General features: G+C 45.2%; 1 protein-coding gene across 1 annotated transcript in view; it reads left to right on the top strand.

The window, feature by feature from the left end:
- The first annotated feature begins 9,033 nt into the window (after positions 1-9,033).
- The window catches only part of Fanci (FA complementation group I), a 56,183-nt gene continuing 45,116 nt past the window's right edge, over positions 9,034-20,100 (top strand). Inside the window, exons 1-6 of the mRNA XM_013118943.3 lie at positions 9,034-9,104; positions 13,201-13,303; positions 16,137-16,209; positions 17,724-17,854; positions 18,122-18,278; positions 18,358-18,415. Coding sequence (XP_012974397.1) covers positions 13,220-13,303; positions 16,137-16,209; positions 17,724-17,854; positions 18,122-18,278; positions 18,358-18,415 — 503 coding nt within the window. The 5' untranslated portion in view covers positions 9,034-9,104; positions 13,201-13,219. The remainder of the gene's footprint in view (positions 9,105-13,200; positions 13,304-16,136; positions 16,210-17,723; positions 17,855-18,121; positions 18,279-18,357; positions 18,416-20,100) is intronic.

Here is a 20,100-nt window from a genome sequence, read left to right as displayed (position 1 = left end):
TGAAATATGTTACAAACAATACTTTCTTCTAAGAAATTGCCAATGAATGTAAACAATGTAAAGGTTCTGGAAAGTCCTGAAGGAAAGAAATCTTTTCAAAACCTATGTAGTCCTTAAAGTGCTTGCCACTCAAGCATGAGGACCTGGGATTATCTCCAGAGCACATGTAAAAAGTCACTGTGAGGAATTATAATCCCAGAATTGGAGGGCTAGAGACAGGAGGATAAATGGAACTCACAGATGGACCAGCCTAGCCTCACTGGCAAGCCCTGGGTCCTGATGCAAGACCGTCTCAAAAACAATATGGGGGGATGGGGCGGGGTGGCAGCAGCTCATGCCTTTAATCCCAGCACTCAGGAGGCAAAGGCAGGTGAATCTCTGTGAGTTCAAGACCAGCCTGGTCCACAGAGCAAGTTCCAGGACAGCCAGGACTGTGTTCACAGAGGGACCCTGTCTCAAAACACAAAACAAACAAATAAACAAACAAAACCAGCATGGAGGAGCAGCACTTGAGGACGACCTTTGGTCTCCACTGCCCATACATGCACATACATGTGAGCATACATGAACAGGTTGTAGGGAACAGAGGTCCATACGGGCAGGTTTTTGTTAGATTACTTGGTGAGGGTGTGGATAGTCTGCATGGGCCTAAGATGTTACAGAGACCTTAGCACAGCTGACTTCATGCCATTCAGGTTGTAAAACTCAGCATGTAGATAGTACAGCCTGCCACAAAATGAAAACAAAGACCCAAGCCATCAAAGCCCACAGTTATGGGGAAGTCTTTAAATGTCCTAACCTTGCTTTTTGGCTTCTATAGTTTCACTTCTGGATAACTGTTCTCAGTTTTTGGTTTTTGTTTTGTTTTAAGGTATTTATTTATTTACTTATTATTTATTTATTATGTATACAGCGTTCTGTCTGCATATAAGCATGCACACCAGAAGAGGGTTGTGAGCCACCATGTGGTTGCTGAGAATTGAACTCAGGACCTCTGGAAGAGCAGTCAGTGCTCTTATCCTCTGAGCCATCTCCCCAGGCCCCCCTGCTCTTGTTAACTGAAGTGTGTCAACCCAGGACATGATTTTGTGTGTGTGTGTGTGTGTGTGTGTGTGTGTGTGTGTGTGTGTGTGTGCTTAAACTTTCACCCTCAGAAAAGCTTGGGGCTATCCTGGAGTCCCTAACACTCAGTATAGTCAAAGGCAAAGACTTTCTATTGCCTTAAACCCATGTCTGAGCAGTCTTCTCTGGTGAATATCCCACAACAAAGATAGCTTATGATGCATATATGGGAGTGGGGGCTCTGAGTCAGCACAAAATAGCCGAAACCAGGTGTCTAGGGGTGTGTGGGCCTGCATGCCACGGCACTCCTGTGGAGACAAGGCACAAATTGCCAGAATCAGCTCTCTCTCTCCTTCTACCTTGTGGCTCCTGGGTACTAAACTCAAGTTATCACATTTGGTGACACGCTTCTTGCCCATTGAGCCATCTTGCCAACCCAAAAATTTGCTTTCTTTTTTTTTAATGTTAAAAAAGTTGTTTAATTTTGTATTGTTGGGGGAGGTGTACAGGTATGTACATGTGCAACTGCACATGCCCGAGGAGCCCAGAAGAGGCTGTAGGACCCTGGAGCTGGAGTTACAGGCGGTTACCAGCTGTCTGAAATGAGTGTTGGGAATTGAATTTTGATGCTCAAAGAACAGCAAGTGCTCTTACAGTTGAGCCACCCCTCCAGCTCCCAGTTTTAATTTACAGAACACTGGGTGCCAGGCCTGAGCCAGGTGTGGGAGGAAGGCTGTTGTGGTGGTTTAAAAGAAAACGGCCCCCAAAGGGGAGGTGGGGCTTTGTTAGAGGAACTGTGTCACTGTCCGAGTGGGCTTTGAGGTCTCCTGTGCTCAAGTTACTCCCAATGAGTCAGACCACTTCTGATTGCCTGCAAGATGCAGGGCTCTCAGCTCCTTCTCCAGCTCCGTGTCTGCCTGCACATTGCCATGTCCTGCCATGACGATAATGGACTGAACCTCTGAAACTGTAAGCTAACACCGCAATTAAATGTTTCCCTTTATGAGAACTGCCGTGGTCACAGTGTCTCCTCACAAGAATAAAAACCCTAAGACAGCTGTCTTATGACAACCTACTCTTACTAGCCCCCAGGAGAGCTGCAGAAGGGCGTGGCCTGACTCCAGGACAGAGAGATGCTGTGGTCTGAGACCCACCAGGTTCAAAACATGAAAGTGCCACACTCTTGGCCACAGAGGTTTGGTGAATTAATTCAGAGCAGAAGAATGAAGATTCAGGAATAACATGTCCTCAAGGTTCATCCATGTTGTAGCACATGTCAGGATTTTCTTCTCCTATAAAGGTGGATAATAGTCCCTTGTGGGGATAAACTAGATTTTCATCATCTATTCACCAGGTGGCAGGCTTTTGGTTGGTTTCTACTCTTGGTATTGTGAAAACCCTGGTCTGACTATGGGTCTGTTGATATGTCTCATAGTAGTCTTTTTTCTACAGACAGGATAGACAGGACAGGATCTCACATATTGCAGGAGGATATGTTATGTGGCTGAGGTGACTTTGAACTTCTGATCCTCCTGTCTCCACCTCCAGGGCGCTGGGATTACAAGCATGTGACACCACACCCAGTGCTTCTCACCAGGAAAACAATGAACTAAACTTCTGAATTGTAAACGAGCCCCAATTAAATGTTTTCCTTTATAAGAGTTGTCATGGTCATGGTATCTCTGTGCAGTAATAGAAACGCTAAAACAGAAGTTGGTACTAGGGACTGGGGTATTGCTGTGATAGACCTGACTGTGTTTTTATTTGGAGGAATGTGGACTTTGGGTTAGGAAAGCAGTGGAATATTTAAGCACTGCCTAATGGGCCATACTGGTAGGACCATTGTAGACAATGGTACTGAGGGTTTTTTTTAACTGTGGAGGCCAGGCTCAAGAGGTTTCAGAGGAGAAGAATGTTAGTATTGACCTAGAGACAGTTCTTGTGATTTTTTTGGTGAAGAATGTGACTGCCTTTTGCCCTTGTCCAAAAAGTCTGCCTGTGGCTAAAATGAAGAGTTTTGAATTAATTCCATTGGCAGAGGAACTCTCAAAAGACTCTTATATAGATTTAGAATGAAAAGGAGCAAGATGATCAAGGAAAAATACAAAATGTACAGTTCAAGGAGAAAGGGACACCTGGAAATGGAATGGAGCTAAATCCTGTGTTGAAAGAGATAAACAGATTAAAGAAAATCCTGATGTTAAATGGAATAAAGGGAGTAGTGACCTCAGGGCAAGATCTCGCCCAGTTAAGCTTCTAACTTGTGCAAAGCAATTACAGAAAGCTTAGAGCCAGGTATGGTGGTGCATGCCTTTAATCCCAGGACTCTGGAGGCAGAGGCAGTAGGATCTCTTGAGTTTGAAGCCAGCCTGGTCTGTAGAGCTCGTTCTAGGACAGCCAAGCTTGGGCAGTGAAGGAAACCACTGAAATCAGAAAGTTGGTGACAATGTAATTCAACATGGGGGGTGGGGGATGTTCCAGCCCCAGCCAGCAGCAGAACTTGGCAGCTTTGGCCATATTGTTCTGGTTTTAGAGTCAAGGATAGAAGACAGAATTGCCTCCTTGACTAAGGAGAGCTGCTGAGGCCAGGCATGTGTCAGAGGTGTCCCCGTGTGAATGCCTAGAAAGGCCACTGTGTGAAACTGTGAAGGTGAAGCCTGGATTGCCTTGGAGACCCCAAAATATTGGATGCCAGAGCTGTGGGATACCTGCTAAGGAGGTGGAAGGATTAAACTAAACTCAAAAAGGCTTCAAGCCTTCAGAAGAAACTCATTCCCACCCTCCCCCTTAGTCTCCAGGAGACTTAGTTCTTGGAGACTGTGTTATATACAGCAGTCCTAGGGCCAAAACTAAGCACAAAGACTCCAAGACAACCTTCCTCTTAGACTTAGCTAATATCTGGAAACTGTGTTTAGCAACAAACCACCTCCAAGAGACAGACAAAGTCATAGAAACCACAGAATGCGCCGGGCATTGTTGGCGCACGCCTTTAATCCCAGCACTCTGGAGGCAGAGGCAGGTGGATCTCTGTGAGTTCGAGGCCAGCCTGGTCTACAGACTGAGTTCCAAGACAGGCTCCAAAACAATACAGAGAAACCCTGTCTCGGGGGAAGAAAAAAAAAAAAGAAACCACAGAATGCTCCCTCCCAGTACCAACCAATGAGAACAGGCTACCTGCAAGTAACAGACAAAGCCATAGAAACCACCAAATGTTCCCATCTGTAGCCAGCCGATCAAAAATGCTAACACACCAGTTGCCCTGACTCTGAAAAATTTCCCTAATTGTTCCCCAAATGTCAAGCAATCAGGATCTGCTCCCTAACTATTGATGTAATCCTATGATTTTTGCCTTCAAATACTCCTGCAATAGACTATGTGGCCGCTTCCTCTGGTGGCTGCTGAGTCAGCTAACTAAACAAAGTCCCTATCATGGATGGATGAACAATAAACCTTGCTTTTGCAGTTCTGTGGGTCTGTCTACCTCGTGGTCTTTGGGGATCTTTGTGACTTGGGCAGAACAGAGGACTGCTAACAGGGAGCAGAACCAGCCCAAGAGAAAGAAGTGTGTTGCAGTCAACAAAGCTGAAAGGAGTTAGAGATGTGAAGAGCATCTTGACATCAGACATGGGGATGCAGAGTTTGGAGTTTGCCCAGCTGGTTTTTGGTGTTTGGTTCAGTATTTCCTCAATGTGCTCCCTTTCCTCCCTTTGGAATGGTAATGCATATCCTGTGCCATTATATGTTGGAAGTATGTGATCTGCTGTTTCATTTGATTTTACATGAATCTGAGAAGAAACTTTGGACTTTTAAACAAGTTTGAGACTGTTATAGATGACGGGAACCTTTGAAGTTGGACTGAATGCACTTCTGTATTATGTTATGGCTACAAGCCTATGGCAGGGCAGGGAATGGAATGCGGCAGTTTGAATAGGAATGCCCCCAGAGACTCATGTGTTTGAATATTTGGCCCATAGGGAGTGACACTACTAGGAGGTATAGCTTTGTTGGAGTAGGTGTGGCCTTGTTGGAAGAAGTATATCTTAGAGGGTGAACTTTGAGGTCTCAGAAGCTCAAGCCAGCTCACTTTCTGCAGCCTGTGGATCCAGATGTAGGACTCTCAGCTCCTTCTCCAGCACCATGTCTGCCTGCACGCTGCCCTGCTTCCCAGCCTGATGGTAACGAGCTAAACCTCTGAACTGTAAGCCAGCCCCACTGTGGTCATGTGTCTCTTCACAGCAATAGAAACCCTAAGACAGCAGTTTTCATGCCTGTGAAGTAATAACTCTAGCAATGGAGCCACACCCCATCTCCCTGTTGCATTTCTTTTACACTTGAGACTGCTGCAAGTTAACACTGTTAAGTGCTTCTTAGTATGGCTCTTTGTGTGTCCTTGCTGAGTCTGCAAGTGGTGTTGCTCTTTAGCTGAGGCTACTGAGGGCTTCCAGTACGTACCTCATTGGTCTTCCTCTGGTTATGCCCTTCCCTGAGTCACATGTTCTCTTTAGAACATGTATTCAGTACCTCCTTAGACGACCTCAATCTTGTAGCCAACCCATGCAGGCCTTTTTCTGAGGTCCATCCTCTGCAGAGTGGGCCCACCAGTGTGTGAGGCATGATGGGTGGCTGAGGAGTGACTTTGCGGGAAAGACAGATGGCAAATCTTCAGGGTGGGTGTCCACAGTAGGTGCACAGAGTCCCTGGCATAGCAGGAATAACGTCAGTCCCCACTCAGACTGTTTCCCCGGACTCTGACCTTGTTTGTGCTACAGCATTGCTAGGCTCTCATACCTCTCGCCAACCTTGAAAGCTCTTTACGTTCCACTACTGTAAACCTGTATTAACTTACTCTATTTCCTTTTTTATAATTCAATTTACTTATTTGTTTATTTTGGTTTTTCGAGACAGGGTTTCTCTCAATTCCTGGCTGTCCTGGAACTCACTTTGTAGACCAGACTGGCCTTGAACTCACAGAGATCTGCCTGCCGTTGCCTCCCAAGTGCTGGGATTTAAAGGTGTGTGCCACCACTATCCAGTTTTTTTTAAATTTTTGGTTTTGGGACATGATTCCACTATATCATTCTCTGTCTTCCTGCATCAGCCTCATCCCAACTGAGATGATAGAAGCATGCCACCATGCCTGGTGCTGGCTATATTTTCTAGTATTGGGTACATCAATCTACCTTTTTATGTTATCATATCTATATGATATGTGTAATGTGTAATGAAGCTGCTTTTTGGTGAGTGCAAAGTCTCTGTGTACAACCAGGAGATAGAGGAACACAGAGGTTCACATTTGCAGCAAGTAAGGAGCTCACTAGCGATCATTCCCAAAGCAGTGTCTTCCCAGGAAATCTCACACATATAGGAAAGGCATCATCATATGTAGAGGCAGGCACATTTTTGTTGTTATTTCTTTAATGTGTGTACATGTATGCTCACGTTTGTATTTGTAGTTGTGCATGTATGTCTGTGCAAATACAGGCGTTTCAGGATGGGTCGGGACAGGATGGAACAGCAGTGGATCAGGTATTCTGGCACTCAGGAGTCACAGAATACTCAGTGTTACACAGCTCAGGTGGAAAGGTCCTGGAGCTCGGGAGCCAAGGACCACCACAGGTTGCAGTAAGTTTAGCAGCTTACAGCCTTGCCTCAGAGCTTCCCCGGTGTATCAGCTCCGCTCCAGCAGGACAGGGTCTTCCAGCTGGGGATGTTCGCCTAGTGTAGCAGTTTTGCTCCGAATGAGGTTTAGGTTTCTTGGGCGAAGTTGCTACAGTTCAGCTCTGCTCCTGGAGAGCAGAGAGCCGGGATTGGAGTGTACTCAAAGCTCATCCAAAGGGGTTTATTGGAAGGAAGCAGCTGGACCAGCCAAGCTGAACATACACAGTGTTTATATAGGGATTCTTGGGGGTGGGGAAGTTTTTCCAGGGTAGGGATTGGTCTGATTTCAGTGCTGAGCTCAGATTGGCTAGAGCTCCTGCTCGAGGATTGGTTAGTTTTCTGCACAGACTTAAGGTCAGATTTGGCTCTGGTTTCAGGGCCAAAGTGTGTTTCTTTCTTTGGTCCTTTTTAGCTTTTTGCCTCCAATTTTAGGGCCAGGTGCATTTCTCTCACTGACTCAGATTCCAGGGACAAAGTGTGTTCCATTGGAACTGGTTTCAGGGTCAGGGTACATTTCTTTGGTTCTGGTTGCAGGGCCAAAGTGTGTTTCTTTGGCTCTGCTCAGGGTGTGTTTCTTTGGCTGGTCCCTTTTCCCTACACAGGCCAGAGAGCAACCTCCAATTCTCAGGCTCTATTCACTTCTCTCTCTCTCTCTCTCTCTCTCTCTCTCTCTCTCTCTCTCTCTCTCTCTCTCTCTCTCTCTCTCTCTCCCTTTCTCTCTCTCCCTCCCTCCCTCTCTCCTCTCCCTCCTTCTCTCTTGGAGACAAGGTCTCTCACTGGTCTGGAACTTGCCAAGTTGGCTACACTACACTAGCTGGTCAGTGAGCCACAGAGATCTGCTTGTCTGTCACCCCAGTACTGGAATTACGGATGAGCCCCTAAATAAGTACCTACCTAGTGGCTCACATAGAGAATCTAGCTGGTGAGCTGGATGGAAAAGATTATTAGCTGCTTAGTTAAGGAAGTCTGCAGCAGAGTGGAAAACTACAGATACTAACCCAAATCTATTCTTCTTTATCTTACTAGCACCGTTAATGCTGGCACATTTGTAATCTCAGGCATTTGGGAAGTAGAAGGAGGATTAGGAGTTCAAGGTCAGCCATAGTTACATAACAAGTTAATGTTAATGAAAAACATAGATGCTTTTTTTTTTTGTTTTTTCGAGACAGGTTTTCTCTGTATTGCTTTGGAACTAGCTGTGTAGACCAGGCTGGCCTCGAACTCACAGAGATCCACCTGCCTCTGCCTCCGGAGTGCTGGAATTAAAGGCATGCGCCACCAACGCCCGGCTACATAGATGCTTTTATTCACATTGCTGGGTAGGCATTCATATAAACAATTCAGTAAGTGCTGAGATGCACAAATGGAAACCCAGGGGTGCTGATGAACTCTGAAGCTACACAGACTGTGCCGACCGTTTTACAGCTGAATGGTCCAATCCTAGAAGGGATTTGGAAGGAAGGTTTGCCAGAAGATGGGACGAAGTCGTCTATTTCTTTAGTGAAGTAAAGAATTCCTCTCAGGAACCATCCTCCACCCCAGCTGCTGGGTTTTAGCTACATCTCACAGCTCAAAGTTGAGACAGAAATGCAGGAGAGTTCCAGCAAGGAGCATAGAGAGACAGCGGAGGCCGTCACTTTCCTCCAGCAGTTATGTCTTCCAGATCTGGTCAGGTAGACCCATCACACGCCTGATGTCTTTCAAATCCGAGGCCTTGCTGACTGCCACAGTCTAGACCACAGCTTCTTAAGGGGTCCTACTTCGGGCTCCCTCACTCAGTTCATCATCTCTGGGGCACACACGCCCCATCTGGAGCTTGTTGCCTCTGGGCACTTTCCACCAGCCGTACCCTCAATCTAAAGTAGAACCTCGGTCCGCTGCTCCATTGATCTTGACTCCACAGTCGGGTGTTTATTAACAAATATGCTTCTGTGAAAGTACCAGCTAAACGTCGAGGTTATGTAAGGGAGCAGAGGTTAGTTCCCGCTTCTTCTCCCCAGGACAAGGTGAAATATGAGCGCCCCCTCACTCCGCCTTTCAGGTGCTTCCAATGCAAAGACCTGCAAAGCCATCCATTGATGCAATTCCTTCCGCACTGGCTTTTACTACAAAGCTCAAGGAAAGCTTGGCTGGGTCAGACCATAACACGCATGCTCACTCTGGGGTCCCCAAGGCGAGTAAGTAGGTCGTGTCTCCCTTGCGGGTGAACTTAGACCATGAACTCCGCAATGATTCCCCCCACTCTGTCAGCTGGAATGGTACGCTCCATCGAGCTAGGGAGTCGGAAATGAGCCGCGGGGGCGGGACCTGTTGCTCTGGGCGACGGAAGTGCGGCTGCGTGGAGTTGAGCGGGAATTTTGGAAGGAGGCTGCGGTGAGGTTGAGGTGACTGCCCAGGGTCTGCGCACGCAGGGCGGGAGGAAGTGGGCTCGGGAGGACAGGCGGTCTCTTTGCGACGTGGCTTCCCGCGCGGTGCCTGGATGCCTGCGCCGGGGTCGGGTGCCTCGGCTTTGGCGGGTTTCTCCGGGCCGCGCTCGGCTCAGCTCTCCCTATTGGTCCTGCGCTTCGGGGACGTCCCCGAGCCCGGTGTCGCGCGTGGAGCCCAGTGCCAGTGGGAAGACGGGCCGGTGGCACTGCGTGGGATAGGCAGGCTGCTCAGGAAGGTACACTCGCGAGTAGAATGGAGCTCCAGAAGCCGACAACCCCCACCAGAGATGCCTCGTGTTGTTTCCTGTTTACATAGCGTTTACTATAACATACAAACCCAGCACCCAATCTTCATTAAACGTTTGGTATATTTTTGGCACAGTATTTAAAAGCTGAGATAGCAAAGTATACATTAGCTGCCTCGTTTTATAGTTCCTTTTTCCCTTTCGTTCTGTTTTTGAGCCAGGGTCTTACGTAGCCTAATTGGCTACAAAGTCTGTGTAGCCGAGGAAAACCTTGAACATCTGATCTTGTATCCACCTCCTGAGTGCTTGAATTACAGGCATGCAATGCCATGTCAGGTCGACACAGTCTTGGGGTAGTGTTGTGGTCAAACACAGGACTTCATGCCTGCTAGGCAAGCCCTCTACCAACTGAATGACATCAGGTGTTAGGTCCTTAATAGATGCTTGTTACTGTGCTCAAGATAACAATGATTAAACAAACAAACTGGATACACTAATGGAATTGTAGTGGGAGACCTAGCCATAAATTCAAAATGTATTAAAAGTTGGTAACATTGGGGAAGGAATTTTACTGGGGCTTTTAGAGGATGCAATGGAGAGCATCTAACCCCAGCATCTAAGAGGGTTGAACTGAGGTCTGAAGGTTTTGTAGAAACCAAACGGTTAGAGAGCAAGGATGGAAGGGTGGGTATTTATTTTGTTTCAGGCGAGAAATCATTTGTAGGACCAATAACAGGATGGCCTTGGGGCTTTGAAGGACAGAAAACAATTCGCTGTTCTTAGAGTGATAAAACTAGAGAAGCAATTAGCTTTATATCCTTTTTTGGGACTCAATGTCCGTTTCCTGCAAACAGTCCTTTCTTCTCACCTAGTTTAAACTCTGTCACATATCTTTCTTTTTGGTGGCGGGTAAGTGCATAAAAACATATTTGGCAGAGAAGGTGTAAAATCCAGGGTGAAGCGCCTCTGCTTCAGAATGGCTGTTCTCACTGTATAGTTCACTGTGATTTATAGACTTTGTGTCTGGTTAATTTCATTGTGATTTTTTTTCTTATTTGCTAATTATGATAAAGTTTTAGTGTGTGTGTAGGTGGGAGGGGGTGAGTTAGGCATGGGCTTAGACCCCATGGCACGTTTTGAAGATTTGTTTTCATTTTTCTCAAGTGTATGTGTGAATCTGCCATGTGTGCGAAGGTGCTCTTTGAGCCTGGAAGAGAGTTAGAAGCAGTTGTGAGCCACTTGATGTGGGTGCTAGCAGTGGAACTCGGGTCCTCTGGAAGAGCAGTAGAGGCTCTGCTGCTGAGCTGTTTCTCCAGCTCTAGGATGAGTGTGTGTGTGTGAGAGAGAGAGAGAGTGTGTGAGAGAGAGTGTGTGTGTGTGTGTGAGAGAGAGAGAGTGTGTGTGTGTGAGAGTTTGAGTGTGTGTGTGTGTGTGTGTGTGTGTGTGAGAGAGAGTGTGTGAGTGCCTCTGGAAGAGCAGTAGAGGCTCTACTGCTGAGCTGTTTCTCCAGCTCTAGGATGAGTGTGTGTGTGTGAGTGTGTGAGTGTGTGTGAGAGAGAGAGTGTGAGTGTGTGTGTGAGAGAGAGAGTGTGTGTGTGTGTGTGTGTGAGAGAGTGTGTGAGTGCCTCTGAAAGAGCAGTAGAGGCTCTGCTGCTGAGCTGTTTCTCCAGCTCTAGGATGAGTGAGTGTGTGTGTGTGTGTGTGTGTGTGTGTGTGTGTGTGTGTGTGTGTTTGAGACAGAGTCTCACATGTCCCTGACTGTCCTGGAACTCACTGTGTAGACCAGGCTGACCTCAGACCCACAGAGATGCACCTGCCTCTGCCTCTCGAGTGCTGGGAGTAAAGGTGTGTGCCACCACTATCTGGCTGGAAAACCATTTTTAAGATAAGGTAAGGATGGTTTGGAAGGAAAGGATATATTGGAAGGAAAATATATAATTTGGTTTTGTTTTTAAAGTAATCTTTTTCTGCTGTGTAGAGGGGGACAGACTAAATTATTTTTGGAATGGTTCAGTGAGAGATGTTGGTGACTTTGAAGTAATGTGGAGAGATGCTGACAGATTTGAGAGATGTTGGGGTGGCGACACTGCAGGTCTTGGTAGTGCATATGGAGGATGAAAGAGAGTTCCTGAGAGCTTGCCCAGCTTTCTGGGTTGAGTGCACGATGCTGATATGTATGAGGATGAGAAACAGGAGGAGAGGCGGGCAGGCTTTCCCCCTGCAGTCCTCGTTTCCCCCTTCACACCTCATTGTTGAGGGCTGTGTCCAGTCTGCGTTTCCCCTTCACTCCCCATTGCTCAGGGCTGTGTCCAGTGCGCCTCCACTCGTCCCTTCCATTGCACAGACTCCACTCTTACAGACCTTCATCTTTACCACTCACATAGCCTCTAGGTTGCCTCTTGGTTTCTTCGTTTTCCATATTTCCCTTCCCACTTTGATTTCCACAACAGTTTGACAGTTGGTGCCTCAAAGACTGTCCCCAGTCTCGTGAGACTCTGTCACTTAGAGACTTTTTTTAAAGATTTATTTATTATGTATACAATGTTCTGTCTGCATGTATGCTACACACCAGAAGAGGGCACCAGATGTCATTACAGATGGTTGTGAGCCACCATGTGGTTGCTGGGAATTGAACTCAGGACCTCTGGAAGAGCAGTCAGTGCTCTTAACCTCTGAGCCGTCTCTCCAGCTCCCCACTCAGGGACTTTTGATAGTTGTCAGTAAAATCTAAATTCCTTAACCGAGTCCTGAGATCTTGTTTCTTCTCAGCCTCTTCTTTAGCCTTCTTGTTGTTCTACATGGTCTCCCTCTCCACCTGTTTACTTATGTTCCCAAATACACCTTTCAGTTCAGACACGCCTGGCTTTGTTTATGGTACCCTCCTTCCCAGTGTTGTAGACCATCTGGTTGTCTTGGTTACCGAAATTTAGTCTCTTAAACCGGGTGGTGGTGATGCACAACTTTAATCCCAGCACCTGAAAGGCAGAGGCAAGCTAATCTCTGTGAGTTCCAGTCCAACCTGGTCTATGGTGTGAATACCAGGACAGCCAGGGCTACACAGAGAAACCCTGTCTTGAAAAACAAAAAAAACAAAAAAAGTAGTTTCTTAATTTCCAGTTCAGACTTCTCTTCTGAGACCATTTTTAGGGTTACTAGCTTCTCACTTGTTTTGTTTCTGTTCTTTGGTTTGTTGAGACAGACTCTTGTAGCCTGGGTTGGCCTCAAACTCACTATGTAACTGAGGGCTGGTCTTGAATTCCTAATCCTGTCTCTCCCTCTCCTGGTGTGAGCTAACCAACCAGCGCATGTAATCTCCACCCTACACACACACACACACACACACACACACACACACACACACACACACACACTCTTTCCTGCTCTCATTCTCTCTCTCTTCTTTTTTATGGCATGGGGATTGAACCCAGGACCACACTGTAACACTGAGCCTTACTTGTTTTTTTCTTTTTAATGCCATTTAATTGGCACTTAACACTTGCAATGCTGTTAGTTTATTCATTTGTTGAATGGTATTTTATTGTATGCTTATATAGTCCTATATATTTATAATATATCTGATATATGACTAAGTGCTCTTTGGGTTTTAAGCATTATGTTGAATAGATGGTGAAAATGTATGCAGGAGCTATGAAACCATGTACAAACTTGTAGGGCATTCGTAAGACTTGATTAGGATAAGCATCATCTTACCCTAGGTTTCCATCTGCTGAACACTACTGTGTTGTCTGTATCTGGTATGAATTACTTCTAGATGCTTCCAGCTGTGACCTTTTTTTTTTTCCTTACAGTTCTTTGATATGAGCAACCATGGACCTGCAAATTTTATCTCTAGCAACAGATAAAACAACAGATAAACTGCAGGAATTTCTTCAGACCCTGAAAACTGATGATGTGAGTACTGCTGAGAGCAAAGGCCAAGCTTGACAAATCCTAAGGATGTGTGAGCAGCCAAGAGAGGAGCAGCTACAGGGCCACAGAGATACACCGGGGCTTATGCTCACCAGGGTCCTCAGGTGGTGAGGCTTACTTGATGGACATGGTAGACAGTGAGCTGTATGTTTGTGTACCATGTGCATACCTGGTGCCCATGGGAGCTAGGAAACCGTCAGATGCCCTAGAATTGGAATTATAGATGGTTGTGAGCAGCCATGTGGGTGCTGGGAATCAAACCTGGGTCCTCTGGAAGAGCAGCAAGCACTGTTAGCCACTGAGCATCTCCTCGGCCCCCAGATCAATGCATGTTTGTAGTCCTCAGAGCAGGCATATTAGAAGCTGCGTAGAGGCTGGAGTTATGGATTTGAAGCATTAGTTTACTTGTTGATGCATCTCCATTTATGTTTTTCTTTAAAAAAATAAGTTAGTATGCAGAAAAATCTTTTTAAAATGCTGGTAAAAGAATGCAATGTCTAAGTCTTCACTCTAAATCCATGATTATAAAAATGCAACAATAATGACCTAGTTATCTCCTTGTCATTTTTGCCCTCATAGCTCCGAGGAGAGGTCCTAAGCTCTGAGAAAGACACCTAGACAGACGCTGGGTAGAGCCCAGCAGTGTGCAGTAGTAGCCCTCTGGTTATGTAGGTGCTCACTAAAACCCACATTTCACCGTTTTCATTAGATGCTACCACCTCCAGTTAGTTGCTCAAGTCTGAAATTAAGAATTCTTCATTGGCCTGTTTTTCTGCATCGCTCTGTCTCCTCTTTACCTCTGAACTATGATGGGTTTCTATTTTTAGCTCTCAGATGTCTTGAATCTGTCTCTTTCCCCCCATCTCCTGTATATTAGTGTGTTAAGGCTGATCTTATAAAGGACCTCAGACTGGATGGCTTAAATAGTAACAGTTTATTTCCTAATTCTGGGTACCAGAAATCCAGATCAAGACTCTGACAGGGGTGGCTTCTTGCAGGACTGTGGTAGTCTATTCCAGGCCTACCCCTTAATTTCTCATCATTTTGCTGTGACCCACATGGCTTGTTCCTGGAGCTCTGACTGGGGTGGTGAGGGAATGGAGAAAGAACAGACTTGCAGACAGGAAAGAGTTGGTGGGCTGTAATGGAGTGCTACCAACTGCTGCAGCAACCTGGAACCTCAGTGTGCTCACTGTGCAGCACAGAAGGGTGCAGCTAGTCTCTGCAGGAGGGTCTGTAGGCCAGCAGTCTCAGGCTGTAAACACTGAGGAGGAAGTTGCAGCTGCTGGTTTTTGCACACACTGATCAATCATTCGTAAGTACTGTGCGTAGACCAGAGGAATCCACCACCTTTTGCCTTTTTGAGCCTAACGTGGCAGAAAGGCTTTGCCAGTTTTCCCATGGGTTCAAGGCCTTGGTCCGCAACATGGCCATGCCATGTCAACAATGTACCTTCACTCAGGACTTCAGCTGCTCTTTACACATTCACTCTTTCTCCTAGTAGGCGTCTCTCCCCTCCTCAGTCCCCACAAACCATTCTCTCTTCATAAGAAGTATCGCTTGTTTTTCTTCAGCAACTCCTCTTGCACTTAGAGGAAACCTAAGTTTCCTACGAGGGCCTGTGGGATTCTTCTTACTCTGGCCCTTGCCTTTTGCCCCAGTATTACTTCTTGCTACTCTTCCTTCTTACCACTCACCTGAACATTGGTCTTTCCTCGGGTACTCAAGCGTACCAAACGCTTGCTCTGTTGGGGCCTTGCTACAAGAATGCCTGATCTCTCAGTAGCCTGCTCTTTCCTACTTGCCCACTCTCTGCTCAACTGTTTCCTGCCTCAGAGAAGCTTTGACTGCACTTCCTGCTATTTGCCATTGCCTCCCTCCCTCAAGCTATTGTCTATCGCAGCTACTTGCTCCTCATCTTGACAAATTCTTTTCTCTTTTTTCTCATCCTTTCCCCTTTCTCATAAACTTTGAGGAAATGACCATGTCTGTTTGTCCAGCCTTATGCTGTTCTCTGAAAAAGTACATGCACCAGAAGTATTTGTTGATGGGATGTCTCTAAATCATGCCATGGTACCTAGTGCTAATGAAAGAGTTAATAAATATTTGTAGAATGAATTTTACCCCCTTTGCAATTTTGAGACAAATTCTTACTCTGTAATATAGATAAACCTTAAGCTCCTGCCTCAGCCTCCCAAATACTGGGACTATAGACATGAACTGTTTCCATATCTGGTCTAAACTTCTGAATAGCTATTAGTCTTTTCTTTTTTTTAGCGGGGTCTGTAGCCCAAGCTGGTATTGAACACCTGTGTAGCCAAGGATAACCCTGGACTTGTGATCCTCCTGCCTCCATCTCCAGAGCACTGGGATTGTAGGTATGTGTCGCTACACACAGTTTTTGGAGAGCAAGAGTCTGAATTCAGAGTCTTGTGCATACCAGAGGCAAGTGCTTTACCAACTGAGCTACATCCTCAGCCCTAGTCTTTACTGTCTTTTAGAAGTTTTACTCTGTGGCCCTTGCTGGCCTTGCAGTTGCCATGCATCCTAGGCTGACCCAGAACTCATGGATGTCCTCCTGCTTCAACCTGAAGTGCTGGGATTTCAGGTCTGGGTCACTATGCCTGGCTAACTTTTAGTCGGTGGTGCAGGGTTCTATTAAGATCTTGCTGCTCTATCAAAATAAAAAGGAGAACCTGTGTGTTTTACTTGGCCCTGAAGCTGGCAGCACCTGTTTTCCTTCTGCACAATGAGGTCACGTAGGCAGAGGAGCAGGTCCTGGAGACTTGTAATTGTGGTCTCCCTTTGGTTGCAGTTGACCGATCTCCTTCAGAGTCAAGCCGTGAAAGGAAGAGCTGTTGGAGCGTTCCTGAGAGCCATCTTCAAAGGTGATTGCATCCCTCTCAGTGTACCCCTCAGTCAGGTGGTTTACTTTGGATGTCATTGCTGTTTTTCTGACTGTCAGACACCCCACGGGAACATCCTTTTTGTTGGGGAGATCCTATGGAATCAGCTGCAGCGGAGCTCGCCTTGGTGTGATACTGAGATACCTTACTGAGGGAATTGGAAGGACTTGCTGACTTGGGGCCTGTAAAGTGCACTCTACTGTAGTTTACTTGGTGTTTCAGAATTGTGGAGAAGAGACTAGGATGTGTCTGGTACTCACTGAGGGGCTAGGGACCTCTGGGTTTGAATAGAACAGAGTGTCTTGCATACCTCATACAGAGCCTTAATTCCCAATGTAGTATGTGTGTTTCATTTTCTTAAAGAAGGACTTTATGGGGAGCTGGAGAGATGGCTCAGCGGTTGAGAGCACTGGCTGCTCTTCCTGAGGTCCTGAGTTCAATTCCCAGCAACCGCATGGTGGCTCACAACCATCTGTAATGAGATCTGGTGCCTTCTTCAGGCCCACAGGGATATATGCAGGCAGAACACTGTACATAATACATAAATCTTTAAAACTGTAAAAAAAAATAGAAGGGCTTTATGTTCAGATTGTGATTCAGAGTAGTTTCATAAAATATGGTAGAATCCTCTAAAAAATTATTTGCTTATTTATGTATAGACAATATCTTACTATGTAGCTCCAACTGGTCTGGAACTTGCTATGTAGATCAGGCTGGCCTTGAACTCACAGAGATTCACCTGCCTCTTCTGAGTGATGGGATTAAAAGTGTACACCAGCATCAAATACCTAATCCTGCCTCAATGTCCAAGTACTGGAGTTACAGTGTGTGCTACTATACCAGATTTTGCTTAAGCTCTTACATTCAGATCTTCATTTGTTTTTGAATAGACTTTTGTGTGTGTTGTGAGATAGAGATTTAACTTTACCTCCCACCCTGCCCCAATTTGGAACCTTTATAAAATTGATTGCCTGGAATTATTCCTCTTTGTTTTAATTTTTGAGACAAAGTGTCATTTAGCCCAGGCTGGCCCTAAACTGATGCAGTCCAAGGTGACTGTAAACTCCAGGCCTCTTGCCTCCGCCTCCCAGTGCTGGCATAAAGGGGTGTTCCACTGTGTCAGGGACTATCTCTTACAGAAGTGCGGAATTGAATTTGGCTACTTCCGTCAGTATTCTTGTATCTTACTTATGGAAGAGATGAATTTTACTGTCTTTTTTACCTTGTTGACATAGCCTGACAATAACATAAAGCATTAACAGTGGATAAGTGACGCCCCCTTCCCAAATTGCTGCACTGTGTAGTAAAATAAGTTAGTGGAACAGAAGGTGACATTCTTTAGTCCTTTGCTTAGCTAAACCGAGTGCTTCTTTAAAGCCCCTCAATATTGCTGTTAAAGACACCATTACACTGTTTCGGTATTACATTACAGGCTTGCTTGATTTTCCTATTTATCCTTGATCTTTGTTCCTTCTTCCTTTGTTTAAAACACCAAGGCTCCCCCTGCTCTGAGGAAGATGGAGCCCTTAGGAGATCCAAGGTATATTCCTGTTGTATCCAGTTGGTTGAATCAGGAGATTTGCAGCAAGAAGTAGCATCTGAGATCATGGGATTGCTGATGCTGGAGGTAAGATGGAAGGGGCAGTGCTCGACACAGCATAGTTCCTCCATGGGGAGAGGACCTGTGACTTAAAACGTGGGCCAGGAGGGTATTGGCCACTTAGATTACAATTACCTTCCGGTACCATGATGCAAATCTCCTTGTAGGGGTTGATGGAGGACTCTAACCTTTGATTACAAATATGGAACAAAACAGCATGATTCCATGAATCCCTGGCAGTGCCTGTTGTGGGAGGCTATGACTATTCAGTATTCTTTGTCCTTGAACTTTTAGGTTCACCATTTCCCAGGACCATTACTTGTCGAATTAGCCAGTGAGTTTGTTGGTGCTATCAGAGAGGACAGCCTAGTGAATGGGAAATCTTTGGAGTTATTACCCATCATTCTTACTGCCTTGGCTACCAAAAAGGAAGTGCTGACTTGCGGGAAAGGTAATTTTCTTCCGACTCTGTGAGCTTTTTCTTTTTTCATATTGCGCATTCAGTCTCTCCATCCATTTTGCGTTTTTAGGTGATTTGAATGGAGAAGAATATAAGAGGCAGTTGATTGACAGCCTGTGTTCTGTCAGGTGAGTCTCTGGACACATACACACACAAAACTCTAGATGATTTTGTTGTTTTGAGACTGGGTTTCCCTGTGCAGCTTAGGCTGTCCTTGAACTTATGATCTTCATGCCTCTGCTTCTGAGAACTGCCATTGTAGAATGATGTGGTCCCTGACTGTATTTGTAAACTTTCTTGTCTGTTTTGTTGATGGTTGTTGCTTATAATATAACACTATAAGAGCCAAGCATGGTGGCATGTGCCTGTAATCCCAGCACCTGGGAGGTGGACCCAGGAAGATTAGGAACAAGAACTCATCTTGGCTGTGTAGCAAGTTTTTTAAGAGTAACCTGAGCTACATTCGACCCTGTCTCAGAAAATGGAATAAGTGGTTCCTTGTCTGGCTTCCATCATTAGTGCTGCTACTGCTGCTTTTCAGCTTTTCTGAGTTCTGTGTGTGAGTGTGTGAGTGTCTGGTGTGTGTGAGTGTCTGGTGTGTGGGCGGGTATATGCACACTACTGCCAAAGCCTGGGCATGCTTTCCCAGCACTGGGCTTTCTCATTTCGGAAAGCTCCCTAATACTGTCCACTGCTTGTTTGCCTGCTGACTGCCAGGCTTAGCTCAAAAGGCCTGGCCTTTTCTCTTCCCTATATCTTCCAAACCTAATATTAATTTATTATTATTTAATATTGTTTCCAAACCAGATAATAATATAATAATAATCTCTATTATATGTAAATTTATATATAGTTACATGTAAATATATGTCAGCACATGATATATTAACATAGTTATAGCAATTATGGTAATAACTTTAGTATTATTTCTAAACCAAGTAATAACATACCAACAATCATAGCACCATTGGTTTGCAGTAAGTATTTAAGAAAAGGAAGAGCTGATTTAGTACTAAAGCTGCACATGCTTCCAGTTTACTTGGCTGTTTGTTTTACTGCAGCTGCACAGTACTCTAAAGATGGTCCTGAGGGAGTGTCTAGTTAAGGCAGAGGAATGTCTAGTTCATTTGTGGGGTTTTTTTTCTTTGTTTTTAAAACACTTTGGGTTTTTTGTTTGCTTGTTTTGTTTTTGAGACAAGGTCTCATTGTGTAGCTCAGGCTAGCTCCAAATTTGTGGCATTCTTTCTGTCTCAGCAAGTACTGGGATTACAAGTGTACACCATCAGGCCTAGCTAACTTATTTGTTTTACTAAAGACAGATTCTCAATATATAGCCTTAAATCCATGCCCCTCCTGCCTTATCCTCTAGAATACTGGCATTATAGGTCTGTGTCAACAGTCCTGGTTTAAATATTTTCTCTATTTAAAAACAAAAAAAGTTTTCCATAACCTGTTTATATACCTAAGTGACATTTTGTAAGTATATATGTAAACTGTATGTAAACTGTTCCAAGTAGTAAATTGATTTGTTGAGTGTGTACTTTTTTAAAGTTGTAACTTGTACACTGTAAGATGTATATAAAATGTGCTTGCTTCCTATGATTTTACCAGTATTTGATATTATCAGAGTGGTCTGTTTGTTTTTGGTGCTAAGGCGTAAACCTTATCATCTGTTTTTATTTTCTAGTCTGTTAAGTTAAAGTTATTGGGCCTATTTATTCATTTTGTATTTTTTAAAAAGGCAGGGTCTCATGTAAGCGGTGACCTTGAACTTCAGGTCTTCATACTGCCTCTGAAGTCCAAGATCCCAGGG

Source organism: Mesocricetus auratus, unplaced genomic scaffold (assembly GCF_017639785.1).
Source record: "Mesocricetus auratus isolate SY011 unplaced genomic scaffold, BCM_Maur_2.0 Super-Scaffold_4256, whole genome shotgun sequence".
NCBI lineage: Eukaryota > Metazoa > Chordata > Mammalia > Rodentia > Cricetidae > Mesocricetus > Mesocricetus auratus.
This window is presented reverse-complemented; position numbering and strand designations above follow the sequence as displayed.